We start from the raw sequence: 26,183 nt of genomic DNA on the forward strand, positions 1-26,183 counted from the left end.
GACAATTTTTCCACAAGTGATGTCACAGCTCAAATACAGTATTTGTGTAAAGTTTTATTCCGCTAGCTTCATTGGTTCCTTATGAATACATTATAAAGTGAACGAATCAGATGGAATTCAAAATTGGGTTATATGGGAAGTAGACGTAGTTGTGAACCGATTTCGCCCATCAGGGTGTCAAGAAAGTGTTATATACCGAATTTCATTGAAATCGGTCGAATAGTTCTTGAGATATGGTTTTTGACCCATAAGTGAGCGACGCCACGCCCATTTTCCATTTTGTAAAAAAATCTCAGTGCAGCTTTCTTCTGCAATTTCTTATGTAAAATTTGGTGTTTCTGGCGTTTTTCGTTAGGGAGTTAACCCACTTTTCGTAATTTTCAACCTAACTTTTGTATGGGAGGTGGGCGTGGTTATTATCCGATGTCTTTCATTTTTTGACTGTATTAAGAAGTGGCTAAAAGAAACGACTGCAGAAAGTTTGGCTTATATAGCTTTATTGGTTTGCGAGTTATATACAAAAAAACTTATTTGAGGGCGGGGTCACGCCCACTTTTCCAAAAAAATTACATCCAAATGTGCCCCTCCCTAATGGGATCCTATGTTCCAAATTTCATTTTCATAGCTTTATTTATGGCTTAGTTATGACACTGTATAGGTTTTCGGTTTCCTCCATTTTGTGGGCGTGGCAGTGGACCGATTTTGCCCATTTTCGAAAGCAACCTCCTCAGGGTGCCAAGGAACATGTGTTCCAAGTTTCATTAAGATATCTTAATTTTTACTCAAGTTATCGCTTGCACGGACAGACGGACAGACGGACGGACAGACATCCGGATTTCAAATCTACTCGTCATCCTGATCATTTATGTATGTATAACCCCATATCTAACTCTTATATTTCTTGGTGAAACAAACAACCGTTATGTGAACAAAACTATGATACTCTGTGCAACAGGTTGCGAGAGTATAAAAATATAGTCTATATTAATGACATTGAGTCAAATAATTGTAAATAATAATGTATTAAATTAATAAAAATTTGATGTTCCTTAGATTTTTTTTGCTTAATGTAAATTAAACTAAAGTTACAATATAACTCCTTTCATTATTATAAAAAATATATATTTTTATATTTATGTATGCAAATATATTATGTAAGTTACTCTTTACTAACTTAAAACCCCATAAATAATGGGAACTCAAACTCACCACGAAGAGAGCTTCTTGAATAAATTTTACGTTAATTAAAAAATAATATCACGCGTGCGATTTTATTCAAGCCTTTGCCAAGTAGTCCAGTCTCAGCACTTCATTAAGTTTTTGTAGGCTAAAAGTAAATATTTTCCATTGTTTTCTTGCAACTTCCGCAGGAACTAAAGAAATACTTCTTTTAAATGAGAATAAGAATAGGTATAGGCAAAATGACATTAAGGTCTCACAAGCCACTTTCAACAATCTAAGGGAGTGTGCACTTAGTTGGAGCATGTGACTAAGTTTACCTAACCTTTTCCCACAAACATGTGTTCACGAGGCGTTCGCTGTTATCTTGCAAAGTTAAGATGTTATAATGGCACACACATGCGTACGTACATGCATATTTTATAATGGCAATTTTACCTTCTTCATATGTATGTATGTGCAAGTCTTTTTTGTGTTTACTCATTAATGTCGAGTTGTAAGATTAGTCGCGTGATTTATATACTCTTATGAAAAGTTATAATAGGCTGGTTGCGTTCAAGAACGATATGTGTTGCCATTAATAAAAGAAGAGAAAAGAAAAGTATAATGCGGTAGAAATTGGTATAAGGCCCCCCAAATTTTTAAATTTTTTTTTGCAACTTTTTTATTATTTTTTAAATTTTTTTATTTTATTTTTGATGGTTTTGGGATTGGAGACCGAGATTTCGTCTCAAAAGATCAGAGTTCCCAGCAGAAAGTAGCAACGCCAGTTACATTTTTTTAAATTTTTGTGACGTAACTACTTTGTAAACCTAATTTTAAATAAAAAAGTATCATTGTATTTTGCCGTTTTTCCTTGTTTGCTTGCTTATTTCATAAGGAAATTAGGATTATATCTCGAAATCTAGTTCATCCAGTGTTTTTCTTATTCTCCCGATAAGAAGTTATATAATCTGATAATCTGTCTCAATGTTCCGTCTTGATCTCATAGGTTTCATACACATTTCTGAAATTAACATTGTCATGTCTAAAAGAAAACTTTTAAATATTTTATTGATGGAAAAAGTATTAGATAAATATATAAGGGCAGAATAATAAATTATGAGATTTTTCTTAGAGTTCTTCAAAGCAGTAATACAATGCATCTAGAGTCCGAAATCATGTTTGTCATATTTGTTTCCATCGTTTTTATTACATTTAAATACTAACTTTATTTTGTTACCTTGCAATAATATAACATAGATAAATAAAATACAAATGTATAATTAAATGAAAAATTTAGATAAAATGTATTTAGTCAAATTGTATTTAAAATTTTCTTATTTTATTTCAAATAAAATTGAGATTTTGAAAAGTACTTTCCATTGATACTTTATTAGCTGTAAGGATTATGTCAGCATTACAGAATCTATTGGAAATTATAATATTTACGTGAAATCATATTAATGAGAAAACTGTTGAAAAACTTACACTCTACTTTTCTGCTAAAAAAATAATTCAACAACGTTTCCACAAATTCAACCTACAGTGTCAAAACTTTGCTGTCATTACTTCCAAAACTCTTATAATTTAATTATGGTTTCAATCTACATATACTCAGACTATAATGTTATTATGTTTTATTGATTATGTGTAATTAATGATTTTAGTGTTTATATTAATATGAAAATAATAGAAACTTCGTGCTCTGCTTCAGCGAAAAAAATATAAATTTCTCAGAGTTCTTAAATAAAGTTTTTAGATATTATCTATACATATACATATGTATATCTTATATGCCATAGAACTTCTTCATTACCATATAGTCTATGAAAAAATAATAATACGATAATTATTTCCTTAGGCAGATGACAGTCCTAGTTTTAAGAATATTAGCAATTATTACAACGTAAGATTGAGCACGAACCAAAAACACGTCTCAGACGTTGTTCAGACTTCAATCCAAAAGGTGTGTTAGCTTAATTGTATTTTACGCAAGGTCAATCTCCCTTGTTAATATAGAGAGATATTGAGGAATATCAGTAAAGGGTTTGAAAACTATTGTTAGGTGGTGTTGATGATGGGTGTATCGCTAAGGCTAATAGTTGAAGAACGCACAAAGAAAAGGGATTAAAATGTACTATTTTGTTGTTGTTATTATACCCTACTATTGAATAAACGACTACGCATTCATCCATGTTACCTGTGAATTAACCTCAGAGCTTGCTTCGTTCAACGACAGACCTATAAAATCTGATGTCTTCACCGAGCTATACTCACAGTGAACTTCACATCCGCAGGTGACAGACGTAAGTGCGAAAGTAAAGAGTAAAAATATATTGTGCGAAATATAAAAAAAAGAAATAAAAATGGAAATGCTACCGATAATTGCCGATGCTCAACTCCAAGCCGAAAATGATTTGATCACCAATGCAAGAAATCCAGAGGAAATAATACCATTCATAAACAGTTGGTTGGTAAAGTATTACGAACTACCGAACGAAACGATTAAACTAGTCAACCCGAAACTTCAAATGGCGCTTAAAGCTAACCATGTATTAGCGCAGAAAATATTGGAGGAAAGTAAGAATCCGTCTCAGGGAAGTAGCCAAAATACAGCTTGGTGGAGTGATTTTATTGCCGCCATCGATAGTGGCTGCTCTACAGCGGTGTATCAGGTGCTGGCCACTATGGCATCGCCCAACCCAGCTAATCAATTGAATGTCGAACCAAGTACAAGCCGTTCCTGTTATACAAATTCGACCCGTGCGGTAAATGGTAGCGAAGAACCTCAAACAACTAATAACTCGAATGCTGCACACGGTACAAGTACTGAGGCCGGGACTCGCACGAACACTCCTCAGAGTGTTGGTGTTCCCTCGCCACCGAAGGCATCTTCGATCCCTTGGCTAATATCATTACCGCCTAATGATGCCGTTCCACTCTATATCGTGATTGGTCCGAATGGCACAAAAGTGCCAACCGAAAAATTCACCTCTATTTCATTCAAGTCTCCGTCCGAAGCCACTCGCAGCTTACTTTCCATGATTTTCCCGTTAGAAGCCCTTGTGAAATATGCACGTAGTTACAAGCCCATGCCAACATTTTTTGTAAGTCATCGTCCTTCTAAGGATCAGTTGGATCCCAAAAAGGTTGAGGATATCACATATTGTGTAACCTCTCGCACTTGCTGCACCAAGAGGGAGGTTCGCACCGCAATAGATATTAAATGCATCGATAGTATAATAAAGTTTAGACAACTCCGTAGGGATGCAATGCGCCGTAATTGAATTCAGAAATTATAAAAAAAGAGAGAACGGATATTTGTTAAGGAAAATTAACTAATTTTGAGAGATTAATAGATATTTTATTATTACTTTTGGTTTTTGTATATGTATGTATTTCTCATAGTATTTTTTTTTATGTAAAACTATGTTATAATTTTTACCATTTTAATTTAATACCAAAAAACCAATAAAATTATACTTTCTGCGAGCAAAAAAAATTTGTAATTTTTAAATTTTATAGTCAGTACCAGTGTGTTCATATCGGCAGTGTTTTATGATGTTATTAGATTTAAAATATGCCACGTTTAATATGACAACTTGTTGCCACCACCACTAACTTAAGTCAAAAATTTACCCTTTACTTGATTCCCAAAAGTGTTATTAATCACGGCAGTGGAACTGAAAAATACCATTTCCATTTGAAGTGAATAAAATTAGTGTGTTAAATACATTTAATTACCTCCCGAGTGACATGTAGAGGGGCGCTGCTAGCATTTTCATGGAAGGATTGAAAAGTGCGGTAAGGTTGGATGAGGAGTTTTCTATAAAGAACTTTTCATAATACTCAGCTACAGGTTGCCTGACAACTATAGTTTCTTTCAAGTAGAGGTGTCTCCGATTAAGATAGCGGTAGATGAACTGCTCCGATGTGTAGCCCCTTCAGGTAGGTGAGTATCCACTACGATAGCAGAGCGGCAATTACGGGCCTGAGCTCGCTGAATGTATGCTCAATGCTAGTTAAGGAATGCCTTAAGTCATTATCGATAGCGTCAAGCTATTTCACTATCAGACTAGGCTGGGTGACGGTTCACAGCGGAATCGCTGGGATCTGCGGAGCGGATGTGCTCCCAAGAAATTGCACCCGTCGTCCTATTTCATTATGCTGGAAACGAGTTGCTGTCCTCTTATGCTCTAGCACTGTATCAATGGACCTTTGGAATGGATTTTGTGGACTTTCATATAAGTGATTTTTAATTATGTATTGAATCCATGCGAATTTTCTCGGCAAATCTTTATTGCTCTTGAGTATAAGCCTAAATTTGTATGAAATTGGATTTTGAAGTCTGTTAGTTATAATATATTTTTATAAGCCATAGCCTTATGATTATAAAAAGACCGATTAACCGCGATTTGTAGCTGTAAAATAGATATATACATGCATTCATGTACATATACATACATATTGTAAATTGCAAATTTTTTTCAATGCATTACACCAGTCATGTGTCGCGGATTTGCCAATAACCTTCAGCCATTTAACTATGTAATAATCTTTGCATAATTTACGGCGCATTTACGCGACATTTAGTCTAGCAATTTTCAAAAATCTTGTCAATGAACGAGTTTATTTAAATTTTCTACTTATCCAACACACACATAAATTACGAAAACCACCGCCTACGAGGGCTAATGGAGTGAGTTACAAGAGTATTACACACGTCATTTGTGTAAATGATATGTGGCAAGCACACGACACACATGTGATGTGAGTGTATACATATGTGGGTGTGGGTGTGTGTGATTACGAGTCTCCGTCAGGCTGATGACGCAGTCAGGATAACGACATTTATGCTAAATCGAAGCGTCGGCAGCATAACATGTGTGTCACTCAACCCACCCTCGAGTGTACGGCGTGTGGCCTGGTTGACAGTGAGGGGTGCCGACTGTGGGGTGTACAGCTTTGTTGATTTAGTTTTAAAAGTTGTCAAATATTTTTTCCTTTGCCAAATTAACATACATATTTTGTGAAAATGTGTGAAATTTGTTATAATATTTGCATTGTTGTTGTTTAAACTACATGACAAATGAATATGTAAAGTGTAATTTAGTGGAAATTTATATGAGAAAATTTTGCTTTAAGAAACAGCTCTGTCACTTGAAAGTGGAGTACTAGAGTAGATGGGAGGCTTAATGTAGTTTCATATTAGGTTGTTTGGGCTTTACATTAGGAATTTTGTAGAATTACTTTTTCTTTCATTTATTTTCTTTTTATTCTTATTTTTCCTTTATTTCTTTTTCATTATTTCTTTTTCTTTTTATTTTTTTTTTTGTTTATTTTTTTGTTATTTTTACTTTCTAAACCACTTTTTATTCAAAACACAATCAAACTTCTTCGAAGCTTACATTTATAAAACCTCTAAAAGTCCCGGTATTATCCTTGCCACATTGACAGCTTTTCTAGACAATTTGATTTTGCTCATAAAATGATAAAAAAAAATTCAACTCAACCCATTCAAATGTAATAAAGTTTCCACTTGAAGCAATCGCCAATGGTCGCCAACTGACCCACAACAAATCCTTGGCCGCAATATTAGCAACGTAATTTTTTGTGAGACGTAGACAAGACAAGAGTGACCCGAGCTTAACGTGTCATTACCCTGCACAGCAGAAATGCCAATAAACAACACTTTATGTCATGCATACAAAAATATTTTGCTCGAATATTGTAAATATTTTCATATTTTCGGATGCATCAAATGTGATAGTTTATTTACACGCCAAAGTGACCGTAACAAAAGGATGAAGAGTGTGCTATAAACGAAAAAAAACTACAATCCTTAAACTATATATATTTGTATAACCAAAGTATGTATATTCCATAAAAAAAAGTCTAACAATCAAACATATGTACATATGTACATATATCTAAACCAAGACTACTTTTTATAGTATTTATTGCATTTTCATAAAATCTATCTGCATTGCATTATATTTCCGCATGCTAAAGAAGAAAGTAACATTTTGTGTGTCTCGTTTTTTCTTACAGTTACCCGACGCCAAAGATCTGCACAATATGTCACTTGTCGGTAGCTACGGCACACACCTGCTGCACAGCTTCCATCCCCACCTGCTACAGACGCTCAACCATGGCATGTTGGCGGCGAATGGCGGCCCAGCGAGTTACTTTGCCAGCGACCGGGGACTCGGCAAACCATCGGTATTATCGAATTTCCAATTGCCGTCGGCGTTTTCACCACCAAAATATATTGGCATATCACTGGATCAGGTGAGTTTTGAAATAAATATCACAGGAATCGTAGTTTCAAACAGTTCTGACTGTTCATAAAAGTTACGAAGTAGCTCAAAATCGGTTTAAACTTATAGTATGTTGTAGCAAAACGCTTTGAAATTATTTATTAACACATTCACCAATGAAACCATTGTACTGTTATCCAGAGTATCGACAGAGAAACTTATATGTTCACCAATGAATCATAACCTGAAACGAAAGGTAGTTCCAAACTAGAAGATTACAAATCAAAGGCGCAAGGTCTTCTGCAATAACCAGCAAGTCAATTATCTCTCTTGTGGAAAGTCAAGTGACAATTAAAGCGATCCACTGTGCCCGAAGTGTCACAGCGTATTGTTACCTAAATATCAAGTTTTAATTAAGTCCTTCAGTGGCTGCTTGAAGTAAAGTATATTAGAGGAACAGATAAAGTCTTGGAACACAACCAATACAAAGCGTACCACAAATTTGTAAAATAGTAAGTGTTGGACAAGAATAATTTTAAGGAAAAGGAAATATGAAGAACCCTTAAACCATAGATATTCACCTTCAAAAACTTAGTAGCAGAGTGTTGGCAGATAGCGGAGGATGACGAAACTTTAGCAACTTCCTTCGTGAATACCAGTTGAGACTGTATAGATCAAAAAGCTATTATTGCCAAATCCAATGAAATGTTGAATTAATGAGGACATAAGCACTTAAGTCTGGCCGCTCTTTCAACCTACATATTCGCTCCTTTCCAAAATATGTTGGTATTACGAATGGACGGTGTCGGAATGATGTCAGAAAATATGGATTTTCAAATTGATAGACCGTTAGATAGTTAACCACAGAGTTCTCTAAAAAAGTTGCTAATATAGATCCGATATGTGAGACCACGCCCACAAAAGGTCCAAAAAATGTTTAGTCACCTTGTTAAACTAAATTAGATAGCTTCTGGCTTTATTCCTATCTCGATTACCCAAAACGATATGAAACTCTATCTAAGATATGTGATGTATTTTCGCACAAAAAATTACTTTTCATCAAGCATCTACTTTCTTAATTCCTCTTCCACAGAATCTCTTCAATGGCAACGATTCATTTCGCACAGACTCGGCGAGTCCCACATGCACTTCACACGAATCGATGGAAGGATCAAACGATTACGACAACGGTGAAAAGGGTGAAAGTCCGCGCAGCAACAACTCCGATCCGAGGGATTTAAGGCGTAAGTTTGTATTACTTTCAGTTCAAATGCTTTTCACATTTGCCTCACGCTAAGCTAATGCGCGCTAGAGAATTTGTGGGCGTATTTGCATTTGATTACTTATTTACTTACTTACTTGTGAGATGGAAATGTGAAATGGGATAAAGAAGGAAAAAAATACGAAATTTGCATGTTCAAAAAAATTGCGACCCAGTGAGTGCAGTGAGGAGAGAAAAAATGTGGCTTGATAAAAATCAACAGCTTGTTTGCAATATTTCGACTTTGATTTTGGACATTTTTCCACTAGGTACAACGCAAATTTTGTATTAAATTTTTTGATCTCCAGCATACTGAGCAATTTTAACGGTTGAATGCATTTTTAGAGTGATACGTCACTCAAAAAAATCAACGCACATCCCTCTTGAATATAATATTTACATGTGTACGTGTGTAAATACTTATTCACATGCTGTTAATGTGCACATATGTATTTAGATGTATTATATGTTAGGTTTTTAAATTTATAAATATTTAGGTATGACTATCCACGCATATAATAGTAACAGCGGTTTTTTATACAATTTTGTTAAAAACAAAGTATTTAATTTTTTCTTACAATTGACGGGCTAATACACGGACTGTTCACTGATTATATACATATGTATGTGGTTAAATACTGCAATAAAAAAACTCCTCAAAGAATCATTATACTCTCGCAACAAAGTTGCTAAGAGAGTATTATAGTTTTGTTCAGTTAGATATAGGGTTATATATTCCAAAGTGATCAGGGTGAAGAGTGGAGTTCAAATCCGGATGTCTGTTTGTCCGTCCGTCCGCCCATCTGTGCAAGCTGTAACTTGAGTAAAAACTAATATATCTTGATGAAAGTTGGCACACTTGTTTCTTGGCACCACCCCTACTAAGTTTTTTTCACATATTTCGTAAACTACTTAAGCTATATCAACCAAACTTTATAGAATCGTTTCTTTTAGGTACTACCTTATACAGTCCAAAAATTGAGGAAATCGGACTATAACCACACCCACCTCCCATACAAAGTTTATGTTGAAAACTGCTAAAAATACTTTAATTCAGTAGGGGAAAACACACGAAGCATTAAATTGCATTATAAAGGTATAGAAAGTCTCCATCCAAATTGATATACAAAATTTTGAGTGGGTGTGGCTCCGCCTACTTATAGATAAACAAACATATCTCCGAAACTACTGGACCAATATCAATGAAACTTGGTTTGTAATATTTTCCTTGCATCCCAATGATATGTTGTGTAAATAGGCCGAATCGGTTCGCAACCACGCCTACTTCCTACATACCAGAACTTTGAAGTCGATCTGAATAGTTTATTTTAATATGTAAAGTACACACTAGTGAAGATATTGGAACAGAACTTTGCATAAATACTACATTTATAGTGTAACAGAACCTTTCGAAAAATCGTCGAAATCGGACCATAGGTTTTCAAGGCCCCAAGAACATGAGCACCTCGGTGCTTCAAACCTAATATTAGGGTTTCCAACTTTCAATGAACTTTATACAATATATATGAAAAATATGTGGGTGAAATAAGTTGGTAAAATTGTGTATTTTATAATATTAATAAAATTAAATAAATAAATTGCGAGAGTATAAAATGTTCGGTCACAACCGAACTTAGCCCTTACTTGTATTAACTAATTTTAATTCAGTACCTCCATTTTTTATACCCTATTAAAACATCAGGTGTTCACAAGGTTCTTAATTAGTTGTTTATTTAGAATCTAGAGCAAATTGTTGTTTAAAAAATATTTAGCTAATTCACAAGGAAAGCCAAAAAGAATTATTTATTGTCAATAATTTGAAATTTGTAAGCCATAAGCAATAATTATTGACAATATTGCCTCATATAAAATTATCGGGATAGCAACTATTGCCTGAGATAGCAGTAACGAAGTAACTAAACATTATAGCTATCGAAGTAGCGAAGATCAACGCTAGTTATTGAGAAACTAAACTAATAAATGGTTCCACTACTTCCATACAACTGATCTTCTTAAAGCAAGATTCTCTATAAGAAAATAGCTAAACTATAGTTAACAATGTCAGTTGGCAATGCAAAGTCGCCACGCTTTCGTTTTAAGGTACATGAGTCTTCCTCAATAGCAAACATGGGACTTTAAATTCATTGTGGTGCCACACAAACTATTCAAACCCTTCCAGTTCCAACACAAAGTGGTTAAAACACAACAAGTTCATGTACCACAGATTTATTTCAACTAACATTTGTTTATAGAAAATATTATTTGAGTAATTAGAAAAGTTTGTCAAACATTTGCGAACGTGACCAATTTTTGAGCTTAATTGCAAACACACACATGAACATACATACATCTATAGTATGAAACTATATTATTTACAATCATAATTCATAGCACGCCCACATCCCACATATTTATTATGTCACACATACATACTCGTAGAACCAATGCATAAATAGTATTTCCAATATTTTATTTCACGGCAATTTGTACCAACTGTCGCCCGAACAGCGTCGTGTGTATGCCTAAAAAGTATTACTGTTACGCTGCCAAACCAAAGCTAATTAAAATCGTATCATTTATATTTAAATAAATAGACGGTCATTTAATATATACGAGTACAAAGCTTGCTTGGCAATGCTTCAATGCTTACACCATGGCTAATTGTGGCCGCCGCGGCGTGACGGTTGGCTGCCAGCGAATTCAATTGTGGAATTTTACACAATTTCAAACTGGTTTCATAATCCAAATGCTCAGTGAACTGCTGGTTTTGTATGCAAAATAATGCTTTAGCTACTGCTGGTGGAAAACCAATATGGCGGCTATTCGTGTAATGCGATTTGGCAACATATGGATATCGGCGTTGACTGCGGACTCTTTTAGTGGCGGAAATGTTTACTTATAAAAAGGATTGAAATGTTCAAGTTTATTTATATATATTATACATAATGTGGAAATATTGCCAACAATAAATTGTTTTTATTTGTACGAGCACGGCTAGATAAGTCAATAAGCTTCTGAGTAGCTCTCAGTTTTTTGTGGATTATAATGATTCAAGTTAGCCAAGTTCTACTGTAATTTCAATCTGCAACATTTAATTATTGTAACGGTCTTGCAACGTTTCGAATCGGGTTGTATAAAGTAAAGTCTTGAAATCTTCGAAGTCAAAATAGCCGTTTGTTTACATTTTGACCTCATCATGAGATCTTTTATTATGAAGGCAGCTTTTGAATCTGAAATGAAAAATAGTCCCTGGAGACCAAATGTGACAAATATTCCTTCCAGCTATGAGTCCTATCATAAACTGAATGAGTTGGAGTGTTGTCTTTAAAAAAAGCGTTTTTGTATAATCTCGATGTCTAAATTATCCAATGACGAACTTGATGGCAATATTGTTTGTTGTTTGCTTTTTTCGAGGTAGTCAATGAAAATATGAAAATATGAAAATATATTCAATGTGAATCCCAAAAAAATCAAGCGCTTTAGATTGGACTCAGGATGTATGAGTGTGTCGTGTTTCATCCATTATCATAAATCGGATCAGAAACTCAAAACCCTTTTTTCATTTGATCAGTGTCAGATTGTGCTTTGAAATTCTAGTTTCCCTTTGTTTATTTCACATTCACCCATCAAAATTTTGTGAGTTTTCTAATGAGATCTTCTCACAAAGGACCGGGTTCCTTAGCTGTTCAAGTGGGATTCTTCATAACCTTTATCGTAACGATCAGCCCCACAACTGAACAATCATGAGCAATATGATCAAAACTGTGTTTTTCCTGGCCAATAATTTCAAATTCTTTGAAAAATTCCTATTCTATGGAAATACCTTATAATAATCATTTATATTTAGGGCATTCACAAGGTCATATCGTCATATTGTCATATTTTTTTATGACTGTCATACCAACACTGTTGTTGTTTCACATGCAAAATTAAAATATGACTGATACAATACTGCGTGTTGTCGACGAGTGGGTAGTCGGTTTTCTGTGAAGAACCGGTTTTTTGGGTCGGTCAGTGGTCAATTTTCCTCGTGCCCTTCTGCCCGAACACTTCTCAACCGATTTATACCGCACATTGTATATATCTGGAAAATACGTACATATATCTGGTTTTGGCCTCAGCAAAAATCGCTATGATTAAGTGTAGAAATATGACAAAATATGACATACAACAATTAAGGGTGCTCACAAGTGTCGTATTTTTTAAGAATATTAAAATAAGACGTAAGACATACAACATAGCTTATGAATTGCCTAAATATTTTAGTCAGCATTTTTGTTTTCCACGACTGTTTTACTACACCGGAAATTAATTTTTCATTACAAATATATGAGAAGTAGATTACCTTTGCGCCCAATAACTGGAGAACGATTCAAATCTTGCGAAAACATTGGCAATAGTGTAAAAATTTTTCTCATGTGTTCAATATAACCTTACTTCGTCAATGAAAAGTGTCCTTCCTTATTCAGCTCTGAAACCGAAGAAAATTGTGGTTGGAAACAATTCAAATTAATTCATTTATTTACATAGAAATATGTATTTTCTAATTCTCTTCATCCATATTTTTATGCTCCCCGATTTGGAATGTCAATTTCTAAATTCTTTTGGATCACAAACACAAAACTATCAAAATAAATGTTGAAGTGCAATAAATTAACACTTTGATAAAATAACGCATTGAGTGTTATGTTTATGCTATGCTATGCCGACGGCAGTGTGCGACCATATGGCAACGCTCACTAAAATGAAATACCGTAAATTATACAAATGCAAGCTGCAATCATACGGTTGCTGCAACCTCAGCGCTCGCCTACAAATAAACAAAGTCACGAAAAGGCCAAAGACCAATGACAGAGCAGAAGAGTGTGTGGAGCGGCGTGGCAGACAAAAGTCACAAGTTTCAAAGTGTGGCCACACGCAGAAAGCGTCAAAAGTCAAAAGTTACACCAAAAAGGGGGAAAGGTGAATGCGTGCAACTGTAAATATGTGTAGGCATATATGTACGAATGTGTGTATGCGTTTATTTAAGCCTTTCAGCAGGCAGGCGGTGGCAATGTACAAAAAATTGGGGAGGGAGCGCAAGTGATTTATAGCAGGGTGTAGGCATATGTATCTATATATGAAAGTGTATATGTATGAAAGGGTGTGCGCGGCATGAGGATGCTGTAATGCGTGAATTTTTGAAATGCTTTAATTGGCTTGCCACATCAATTTCGTTGAAGGATTTACAAATATTTTATTTCATTGCTCATACATTTTATAGCTAAATTAGGCCATCAAATGTCAACATCAAACGATTTACATATGGTAAATCACACAAACATACATACATACATTCATACTTATACATTTATTATACATATTTATTGTATATATAATGAGTATGGCCAGTGCACGTGACTGTCATACTTGTGGGCTGCGATGCGTCGAGCCGACACAAATAAACGCTTCTTCATTGCCATTATGCATTTCGAGTGTGCTCGTGGCAATTATGTTTTGTTATTGTAGCGGCGCTTCATAACGCCACTTGCGCTTGCACTCTTTGCAAAAAATTAGCTCTATACTCTGCTTACAACCCTTTGAGTTGCTCACTTTTCTTTTGCCAACCGTCAAAATTAGCCATTCATTCAACCGCTTCCAGGCACTTGAGTTTTCTGGTGGATTTTGGCAACAGTTAAATGTTGCAAGTATAGCGTTTCTTTGCGAGCGTGCCGACAAGCCTTGTATTAAATATGATATTTCTTTGATATTATAAGTACACTTGGTTATTATTAATGGGTGTATAAAGTACAATATCTCTAACAAATAATATTGTAAATGAGAATTAAAAAAGTATTTATTTTCAAATTTAACAAGTAAGAAAGTGCTAAGGTCGGACGTAACCTGGCAATTTATTTATATAAATTTATTAAGATAAGACATAATTTGACCCATATATTCGGCATAAAGTCCACCAATATAAGAAAAATCATTAGATATAGAATAAAGAAGTTGGAAGAATTCCTGGATCAATTCAAATATTTTTACTACAAAATTACATTACTATATGTAAGACCCTACGCTCACTTAATTTTACGAAATATCTCACATATTAAGCGATATATATGGTATAAAGTCCACCGGAAGTTTAAAACGAGACTGGTCGAGTTGATCCATAAGTGGGCAGTGCCACGCCTTTGGTATATTTTTATAACAATCTTAGTGCAGCTTTTCTTCTTTACCTTCTTTACCATCTTTACTATAATATTTAAAGTTTCTAATGTTTTTCCTTAGTGAATTGAACCACTTCTAGCAGCTTACAACATAACCTTTGTATGGGAGGTTATAATTTGATTTCATCCATTTTCATGCCACATAATAAAGAGTTAAAAGTAAATACTTCCAGAAAGTTTGATTGATAAAGCTTTAGTCAAAAAATCAACCTGCTAATCCATTTGACATTTTATCAATTTTCTACAAAAACAAAGTTTTGGGTGGTCCGGCCATGAAGAAGAGATATTTGGCTTCCAAAAGAAAAACGTATTAGATCTCTAAAGCTCGGCTTTCAAGCTCAAATTGTTATTTCTCTTCAAATACTATAAAAATTAGTAATCTATGCAACCATTAAATTAGTTATGGACTTAACGCGATTGAACAATATATCACAATCCTTTACCGTACTTAAGAATTATTGGCATCACAAATGATCGGCGTTAATAGTTGTCAAGTGAGATCCTTCATGACTACTGTCAAGATCAGCCCATAACCAAACCTAACCAAAACTGCATTAGAAATATGTTAAAAATGCCTTTCGAAACGCCAATATTTTGGTGAAATTCTTAGAAAACGTTCGAAATTCCTGAAACTTTCGGAATTAAAGTCCTGAACGCAGATATTGGTTCTAAAAAGAGTTTATATAAAAAACCAATTTATGATATAGAAACGTTCAAAAAGAGAGAAACCTCCTTGTATTTATAAAGAAATATTTTCAAATTTCATATTATAATCTATCAATCATCTATTGTATTGACATAAGCACAACTAACAAACAAACAAAAAACAACAACTAACAATCTACGAAAGCAGAGTAGCGAAGCGAGGGATACGCTTGTTAAACGCCATTTAACAAAGTAATAAAAATTAATCGTCTGCTCATTCAAGAGGCAAATATGCGGTAAATTTGGCTTTAAAAATTTACTCCCCACCAAATTTCAGGCAACGCACAGCAAAAGCAACAAAAACAGCAATTGGAATGCCAACAAAAGTGTGCCGTTGGAATTTGAAAATTGTTTTCATTACATTTTTGAAAATCTATAAAACTCACACCCGCGTTACTGGCCCCCCCAAAAGCAACGCTATGCTGCGGGTGTGTTAGTGGGTGTGTTCAAATATGCATAAGTTGTTGCGAGTGGCGGGCGGTAAATAGCCAAGCAATGGTTAGGGGGAGATACGACAGGAATTACGACTTCAGTCCAGCTATTTCCCATTATAGACAAATTTCTTTATTTGATTATGGCAAGGGGCAATCGTTTTAGCTATTTTAAAATAAAACTGATTCAACAAATATGCATGCGAGTGTGTAAGAGTATGGAGGTGATAAATTTTCCTGGTTTGGCTTGTGGCGGAAAGTATTATAAGTGGCCGAATGGAATCAATGAGGCGCGAGTGGTGGCGTCTCAGTCACTTTTAACACGTATTTTACATGTTTGAATTGGTGTAATTAATTGCTTTGAATTTGACAATACGAAAAAATGTGCGATTTGTACCCATGTATACATATGTATGTATGTATGTGGATATCTATGAAAGTGTGTTTACTATTGTTCAGGGAAGGGGTATATTTGTAGTCTTTATAATTTATGGTGTTTAATTCGAATTGAAATGAATACCAATAAACTCGATTTATTGTTTCTGCTTAGTGAAAGTAAATCTTATGTGATCTCTTTTTTGGGTATTTTATAAATATTTGAATTTCGGTGATTGTAAGCGGTTTTCGAAAAAGTTTTTTTTTTTTCAAAAAAGTAGTTTTTCAAAAATAAATTATATGTCTCATTATAATAATTAATCTAGCTACCGAATATCAGCTTTTCAAGAATATATTAAATATTTAATAACTCTCAAATATTATTGGCAAAAAATAAAATAAATAGTTAAGCCCATAGTAAGATTAACATAGCACAATTCGTCGGGTGAAACACTACTGATAGAGAAAAATAACTTCGTTACGTCATTAAAAAAACGAACTGTCAAATTGTGATAATAATTGAAATCCAAGCTTTCCCCAGCTTCCATTCATGGCGTCACAAATTATAATCCAAAAAAGTATATATGAAATACCGCAAAAGCTGCTTTCCATAACGAGCACTTAGAATTAGTCTTTGATATGACTATTTAAAGTACAATATTTACAAAAAGACAAAAATATTCGGAGTTTTTTTTAATTATAAAAAGAAATATTAAAAATCTATTTTTCTCCCTTGAGGTAATTACCATGTTCCCGAATTCCACGTTCAAAATTTGGTCACAAGCGTTCAATCGGATTGAGGTCCTGCGAAGGGGTAGTGTTTCCAAAACATTTGGTGTGTTATATAATATTGAAAGTGTAAACCATTTTGAATTTTGAAAAAAAAGCCGACACCGGATTCGTAATCCTTAAACAAGTAGCGAGTTCCATGCGAATCCGATGACTTTTAAAAATCACTGGCCGCCATATTGGTTTTCCGGGGTTATGTCAAAACCCTGATCTCATGCAGATCATGGACCTCAAATTTGGATTCTGGGACCCCAAAATCATATAGTACACATAGTAAGACCCCCAGGTCATAACGATTTTTTTTGTGTGGCTGTGTTATAAAAACATAAAGTTGAACTGATTGTAGTATGTATGTAATTGGCGTTGAAACCGTTTAGCAAGTTATAGGCGAATCCAGCAGTGCGCGCCAAACATTCCGCCGTTTTGCAGTTTGGCGCCATCTGGCTTCCTCCATCGGGTACTCCATCGAACACTTTCAAAGCTGAAGTGTTTTGGTCCATTCGGACAACATGACCTAGCCAGCGTAGCCGCTGTCTTTTTATTAGCTGAACTATGTCAATGATGTTCAGCTCGTATTAATTTTTCCAGCATCAAGTTAAAGAAGTCACAGGATAGTGAGTCACCTTGTCTGAAACCTCGTTTGGTATCGAACGGCTCGGAGAGGTCCTTCCCGATCCTGATGGAACTTTTGGTGTTGCTCAACGTCAACTTACACAATCGTATTAGTTTTGCGGGGATTCCAAATTCATGAATAAATTATATAATTTCAGTTAGCTTTGTCTAATTAAATTCTTTTGAAAATACCAAGAGATCAAGTTTTGTTATTTTAACACCAAAAACAGCGATTTATTTTAATAATTTTAAAACCCACAAAAAAGTGTCAACTGTCACGAGCAAAGCTCTGCTTTTCTGAGCAGAAAACCGCAAAACAAAATGTCGCTGTTAAGGGCAACCAATGAGTCCGAATGTGACTGTTCATAACAGTTGAAACGGTTGGAAAATAAAAATAAAATAACTTTTTGCGCAAATTATACACAAGCAGACATATGTACATGTTTGTTAAAAAGCACACCACTATTTACTGTTTTGTATGTCATTTCAAGCTTATGAATTAGAATAAAAGGTTTGTGCAACTCTGCCGTCAACTGCAATTCATATTATGTTGGTTAAACAGTGACCAAATTTATTTGTTTTTTGTTTGTAAGTACAGTTCATGCACGACTACACCACAAAGCCTAAAATACAGACTTAGTATAGTTGGGTGCTTAGTAGTGCAATTTACAGCTGTATTTCAGTAACAATGCTGGCGAAACCACAATTAAATGTGGTTGTAAGCGATATTAACTCTTACAGATAAATAATTTGCAAACCTTTGGAATCTATAGTTTAGAGCTAAACAGGGCTTAATTTTTTTATGAATGTAAAAAAAGGTGATATGTGTATGATATAAAAAGGTAATGGCATTTGACATGTTAACATACTGTGAATCAATTAACTGAGAATTTTGGAAAATTGTCATGTAAAGGAATGACAGTAATCCAAAATATTTTGCGAAATATGTTAAAAATGTTAAATGTATCAGTTATATATTATTTTATTTTAGTATATAAAGGCAGATTCAAACTAAAAAATTAATGTTCAAAAAATAACGGGAATTTTAAAATTTCCAATTATTGAAAATACCAATTGTATTTTTTATTATTTTATTTTATTTTTTTATTGATATATCAGTATACGCCCCTGATGTACGATACATTTTTCAGCTATATTCATTGCTAACTTTGTCTGTAGCAGCCACTAAAATTAGACGTATTTTAATGAACTTGTGAAAAACTGACACTTCGTAGCTTGTTCGCGAATTCTTGGCCAAAAACTACAATGTAACGATGACCTGCCTAGTCATAACTCCGTGTGAGTTTTTCCTATTTCCAAAAATAATGAGAACCTTAAAGGCCCGACGTTTTACGCGCAAACCTGAAAGAGCTAAGGGCTTCCCCAAAAACGAGTTCAAAATAAGTGCATAAATCGAACGGCGACCATTTAAATGCGACAACATTAATGAAGACGAATAAATAAATATTAAGAAATAAAAATTCCTGTTATTTTTTTGAACATACTTCGTATAACGTAAATTCTCAATATTTTCATTAAAAATAAAAAAAATATTGTCAATATTACTCAAAATTTCAAATTCCCGTTATTTTTTGAACACACCTCGAACATTGAAAATATTTAATATTTTCATTAAAAATTAAAAAAAATCAAATTTATTCATTTAGAGGTTTTACTATTTACTTTGTTGAACTTAATCACCTCATCTAATTAACCTGCGCAAACATGGTATAATGAAGATAGAATTTTGCTCTCTTGGGTGCTTTCGTTTGTTTCAGCACAGTTTTCAGTAGCTTACTTTATGAACTGAGTCATTAAACATAGAAAAAAATTTTTCATGCTAGCTTACAAATCTAATCTTAAGTTATATTTAAAAGTAAAGTTAGTTCCATTGGTACTTCATCAACTAGCAAAGTACCAAATAATAGCTCACTTTTCTTCAGATTACATTTAATTTAAATTTTACGACAAAGACCATACAGGGATATTTTTTCTTACCTGTGCCACAAATGCTGCAATTACAGGGGCTTTAAACTTCGCTCAGTAATATATTTTATTAAATATGTTTTCATAACTTTGCACCTCAATTATTTTCCACTTAACTGCACTCATTCAAACGTGTCGAATGGCCAATTAAATCAATTTAACATACATTTAATTAAATGCCCACACATTACTGTCCGCGCTGTCGTTTGACATGCCTCAGCAGCATGGCATACAAACGAGCGACGAAACCACGAAAAAATTTACCAACTCCTGCCCATTCATCACACATTTAAATGCGAAATTTCAACTACCCACCTTCTCACACACAATTGTAACAGACCACAACAAAAAACATTGCGCTTGAAAAAAAAACACAATCCAACTGATTTTTTACACTTTCGTCTTTCACCACAGATGTACACAACAACAATGGCGGTGGCAGCAGCAGCAGTAGCAGTAGCGGTGGTGGCATGGTTGGCATCAAAGCGTCATCAGCAGCTTCAACGGCCACTTCCATGGCGGCCGCCGCCGCTGCTGTAGCCGCCTCAGTGGCGTCGACCACATCCTCGCCCGCGTCAGTAAGTCATCTCGGCCATCACCATCATCACACACATCATCATCACCATCATCCGAACGGTGGTCTGTTGGCCGCAGCGAGTCTGGGCGGTATGGGCGGCCTTGGTATACCCGTGAGCTGTGCGGGTTTGCGTAGTGTGGCGAGTGGTCTCAGTGGCTTGACCACAGCCGGTGGAGTTGGTGTGGGCATTGGCAGCGGTGGCAGTTCGAGTGGCAGCAATAGTAGCGGTGGACTAGCGAGTGTGCTCAATCTGCCGCCGGGTCATGTGCCGGATATTTGCCCAATCTGTGGTATAAAAATTTCGGCAGAAGAATGGAATTCACACTTTCTAACCGAACTAGACCGACTCTATAAGCTGAGCTCGGGTATGGAACGTACGAATTTACAGGCATCCTATATGTTTGCGCCGCCATGTCCGGCGCAGGAGAATGCCATACGCACCAGCCATAATCGTTGGGAGGTGAGTGTAGTATTGCCACTGTGCTAAATACAATAATTAATATAATTTAAATTTCTAAAAGTTAACGGTATATTAAATAGTGTCAATTTTATATGTATCTAGACTTTTCAGCGGATACGCAATAACAGGCAAAATCGTTTGAGAATAAAGGGACGAAAACGAAAATATGGCAACGATTTATACTTTATGGAGAATCTGTTCTGTAATTCCTGTCCGATATGCAAGCGAAAATATGCGATTGAAGCCGGAAAAATGCCACCCGAGGTGAGTTTCTGGCTTGTTTGGCTATGCAAATAGTTTCAATAGACGCTGAGTACCAAACTAGGCTTCCGAAATTACGGTTCCCATTCGGGATCCGATTGAGAGCTTCTGAGAGGCGGTGGTTTCGCCAAGGAATTGATCACAATATTATAATAAGATTAGAGATCTCTCTATCAAATAATGTTTTGAATAATTTGTTTTTGTTTTTATATATTACAATACCTTACAATCCTTACTAAATATAGATTCCTTTTCCATTTCTTAAAAAAAAAAAAAAAAACAAAAAACAATTTACAGGAGGATACCAAAATGCAAGAAGAAATTGAAACGGTCGACGTTGAGAGTTGTAATGATGATGTGCCCGACTCCGGCTCCGAATTGACGACGCACTCTCAACTCAGTGTGAACAGCATGAGTCACGGTCACCACAACAACATTGTCAATACGACATTAGGCAGCAATATGCATAGTAGCAATAGTCAACCAGGAAAACTGGATGGCATCTTATTTCGAACGGCATGTGTTATGAATAAGGATACGAGTAGTAATGAGGATGATTTGAATGCAACCAGCACCAGTGGCGGCGGTGGCGGTAATATAACGCAAGCGTGGAATCAGCCACAACACCATCCAGCGTCCACGATTACAGCGCCGCAAGGACATATCAGTGGTGAGTCACTTTCGAGAGTTACATATATATGAATCTACATTTAATAATGGAGAAGGATAGTTTTATATTTTTCGAATCATATTGCCTTTCATCAGAAATATAAGGGTTCATAAATTAAGAGGTTTGTCTTTTGACGTCAGTCGACAAGCTATGGGTCCTTGAATTTGATGTTTTTACACTATGTTCCTCCTCTCTTAAAATGAAATGTTGTAGGGGAGTAGGTATGTACATATAGTGGATGCCTTAGGAGGCCCATTGTGATACCACCGGAACTGATATGCCCTCACACTACCATGTCCTCATTGAACCAATCAGTGGTCTTGTTGAAATTACTTAATACCAAAAGTTTTAACTGTACAAAAGTTGAACCGAGACATCGTCGAGAAAACCGCGATCGATAGTTGCCATTATTTTCCTGTATAATGCCTTGTATCCGCATAGAAGATGTTCTACGATTTCTTCTTCTTCTATTTCTTGACAGCTTCTGCAGTAATCATTGCATGGTATTTCCGATCTGCAGGCATGTCTACCAATCAACAGTATCCCGTTAGAACTCCTAACAGAGTTAGAAACTCTAACAGAGATAGGAAGTTAGTAATACTAACAGCTCAAGGCATTATCTTACCAACTTTGAAGACATCCTTAGAGACATAAGAGATTTTAAAGCCGATTGTTTATTTGTGACTTGTCAAAACAAGAAGACTTTCTTTAATTCTTAATTCCAATTAATTTTTTTAATTCCAGTAACCTTCACTGTAAAGACACTAGAGTGATCTGGTTGTCAGAAGCCGTATATTTATATCTAAAAACAGCTCCCTCCAATCGTTTAAAAATCAAATATTGAGAATTTAATAATAAAATCTCAGGTTCCACAAATCTGTCTATTTAGGCTGGAACAGTCGACTAATCAGCGGACAATTAAACAAAAAATATTCAATCTCTTTAGATGATGGATACTTGTATCCTTACCGTTACTCCAAAGATGATAAGAGTGGGAAGAAATTGGAGAATAATTGGATCATGCGCAGTTTACTTTCGTAGTCGCAATAATATATTATTGTATTCAATCGACTTGTAGTTAAATCCATTGTTCGGTAAAAACATTAATACAAGAAAAATACATAATTTTCAGAAGATGAAGCTGAAATGGCGAAAGTTCCTGTTAATATAGGACAAGTTTCATGCTCAATTTCCTTATTTGTTCAATTCTTTTTTGTGATTTATTCAATTCTTTTTCTGGGCCCTTCGATGCTGCATTATATATTATAACCTCCCTGTAAACCCAAAACTCTCAGGAAACAAAAAATATTAATGCAAAACAAATAAATCCAACTTTGTTCTGAATATGTCTCACATATTTGATTAATTTTTTTACTTCCTCTCACCACCAATTACAGTGAAAAATGTCAGCGAACTGTCATCGACAACTCATCACTTCTACAACGCGGACTCGTGTGGCGCCGTTGATGAGCGCTCCAGCGGCGGTGCTGCGGGCGGCGCAAATTGTAACGGCAAGGATGTTGCGATGGAAACATGCAATGCCAACGACAGCGACGAGGATGTCATTGTGGATGACGATGATTCTATTAAAATGACGAATCTCTGCAGCAGCAAAAAACGAAAGTACGATGAAACTGTAGTTAGTAGCAGGTAATCAGGCAATTAAAAGAAAAACATCTTTTGAGGGGGATATTTAACTATTAAAAAATATTTTTAGCGGGTTTACTAAAATAAATATCTAAATTTATATTTTGGTTTTTTACTTTTGTTCTCTTAAAGGACTTCGGATAATCACTCGCCGATGGTTGAACAGGAGCGACCACGTTCGGAACCGCAAGTGACCAGCACCGAGCCAAACATTGAGTTAGCTAATAATAACAATAACAACAACAATAATTCCAAGTATAGCACCTTCGAGGAGTTGCGCGCTAAACAGCAGCAGCAACAACATCAACAAGCGGAAGCAGATAATGCCCACAGTATGGGTGGTGGCGGCGGCGGTGGTGTTAGCGGTGGCAATTGTGGCGCCAATGCAAATCTAATGGCAGCGGCGCATACGCAAATGGACTTAAAGGTGGGATTTAGTTCGGATAATAAACCGGACGATGAAAACAAATGTTTCATTTGTAAGGTACGAATAATTTGAGTTTCTGTCTTCCGTCTTGATAACAAAAAAAAAATAATAATTAAATTAATATGAGAAAACGCTGCACTAATCTCTAAAATACTTGCTGTTTCTTTACCCTACTATAATTTCTATATTGCACACACACAACTTCTTATATACTCACCACTGTATATTACTTTGTTCATAAATATTGTACAATATTAATGTTTACACTCAGTATGTTTTTACGGTAGTAATGCAATCACAAATTTTCTCTGCTCTTCTCTTTAAGACAGGTATAAAGGACTTTGCAACGGAGTCCTTCTTCCGCGGACGGAATTTATATTTCCATCAAAGTTGTGCCAATGTAATGAGCAGCTATCGGCTGAGTAAGGACTTGCAGCAGCAGCAGCAGAATCTGCTACAACAACAACAACAGCAGCAGCAACAACAACAGGAGGTACGAAAATCGCCATCACCACAACAATTGGTGAATCTTTAAGAATTTATGCAACAATCTCAAACACATACATAGTATATATCGTTATAAGAAAACACACGTGGAACCCGTCAAATATGTATGATAACTATGATTTCAACTGATAACTGTACCGATATACATCTAAAATTGCGTATGATCTGACTGTAGTTGTCTGTATAAACATTAGGGATGTTCTTATATTATAATTTTATTTTTTTGCTTTGAAAGATTGCCTTGTGATTTTTGGCGTCCTGATTTGAGGTGAATTTACTCCCAACCAAAAAATTGTTCAAGTAGGAAGTAAATCTTCAGAAAATGGTGGGAGTGATAGCACATCCCATTTCGTTCTGGAAGAATTAATCCTTGACGTTCCTTATGATTGTGAACGGTCGCAGTAGACTAATTAAACCTTTCAGCAATCTCTCGATTTGTTATTCGACGACGTACACCGATCAACGATTTTTTTATCCACATCGGCTTCAAGAGGCCTTCAAGGAAGTGGAGGATCATTAAGATCAAACCAACTTTGGCATTAGCATCATCTTCTCCATACACATCACATAATTTTCGCCTTGCTTGAACTGGTTTTTTATTCTTTAAATATGCCGAAAATACTGTTTTAAATTACCCATCTTCAACAGGGCACCAAACTAAAACTATACCAAAAAAGTTTTTTTCCTAAAAAGGCCTACTTTATCAATTGTTCATATATATAATATAACGGTAAAGCAGTTAGATGTAAAGTTGGATGCAAATATGTATTCAATAAGATCAGCTGATGTCATCAAATGAAATTACTTAGTGAACGACCAATAAATACTTTCTTGACAAATACTATGATTCATCCGTTGAGTCCAATTTTCGATGACTCGTTCGAGTATTTCAACTGTGATGTTTTGCTCCAAAGCATGAATCGAAGCGGGATTGTCCTCATAAAAAGTCTAACGGTATGATATCACACAATCTTGGAGGTCAATAGACCGGAAAAAATGTGAAATTATCTGCTCACCGAAGTGCTCTCTCAATAAATCAATTGATTGAAACGATTTGTGGGAAGTGGCGCCGTCTTGTTGAAATCAAATGTCGCCGAGATCATGAGCTTCAGGCATCAAATAGTCGGTTATCATGGCGCGGTAACAGTCACCATTTCATTTTTGAAGAAATATAGACTGATGTTTCCACCGGCCCACAAACCACTACAAGCCGTTGTCTCTTCTTCTTCTTCCATCCAAATGCGACAATTTTCCTTGTTTACTTACCCATTGAGCCAGAAATGGACCTCATCGCTGAACAGAATTTGGCTCGAAAACGTCGGATCTTTTTGGAACTTTTCAAGAGCCCATAGTGCAAAGCGTGTCAGAAGAGTTCGAAACACATTCTTTGAAGAAAGTGAATGCACGTAATAAAGTTGAACAATTTGTAAACGTTGTACAAGCGTAAGTCTTGCCATGTGAAATGCCAAACAATACTGAACAAAATTACATGACAGCTTGACACCACTTACGCGTGATCTGTTAAAAACATCTACTGAAAAAAGTACCTATACTTGGATCATTATGCAAGAGTTCGAACTCAACTCCTTCTGCCCTAATAATGCCCGTGCATCACATACACAAAAACCGATAAATTTTTCAACTCAAATGATCTATTTTCGTAACTTTTTTATTGACTTGGTATTTATTGAATGTAACACTTCACTAAACAAACAAAATATATTTGGAATATAAGAACATCCCTAGCATTCACACATTTATATACAAACATATAAATTCCACAGCGGTTCCAAGGTTTTAATTCAATTGTTTGAAATACATATAGTACCAGTGAATGTTCTT

The 26,183-nt window shown here is 35.2% G+C and overlaps 1 protein-coding gene across 4 annotated transcripts in view; it reads left to right on the plus strand.

The window, feature by feature from the left end:
- LOC105214770 (protein Teyrha-meyrha) overlaps positions 1-25,367 on the plus strand; it is a 39,866-nt gene extending 14,499 nt beyond the window's left edge. The window contains exons 1-9 of one of the 4 annotated variants that reach the window (XM_054229385.1): positions 6,891-7,031; positions 7,213-7,452; positions 8,515-8,665; positions 20,207-20,829; positions 20,932-21,093; positions 21,388-21,760; positions 23,158-23,410; positions 23,540-23,891; positions 24,160-25,367. In XM_054229385.1, the coding sequence (XP_054085360.1) occupies positions 7,240-7,452; positions 8,515-8,665; positions 20,207-20,829; positions 20,932-21,093; positions 21,388-21,760; positions 23,158-23,410; positions 23,540-23,891; positions 24,160-24,369 (2,337 nt within the window). In that variant the 5' untranslated portion in view covers positions 6,891-7,031; positions 7,213-7,239 and the 3' untranslated portion in view covers positions 24,370-25,367. Of the gene's footprint in view, positions 1-6,890; positions 7,032-7,212; positions 7,453-8,514; positions 8,666-20,206; positions 20,830-20,931; positions 21,094-21,387; positions 21,761-23,157; positions 23,411-23,539; positions 23,892-24,159 lie in introns of those variants that run through there. The other 3 variants (XM_054229384.1, XM_011188378.3, XM_054229386.1) reach the window with 3 other exon arrangements.
- The last annotated feature ends 816 nt before the right edge of the window (positions 25,368-26,183 follow it).

The sequence above is a fragment of the Zeugodacus cucurbitae genome, chromosome 4 (genome assembly GCF_028554725.1).
Source record: "Zeugodacus cucurbitae isolate PBARC_wt_2022May chromosome 4, idZeuCucr1.2, whole genome shotgun sequence".
Lineage (NCBI taxonomy): Eukaryota > Metazoa > Arthropoda > Insecta > Diptera > Tephritidae > Zeugodacus > Zeugodacus cucurbitae.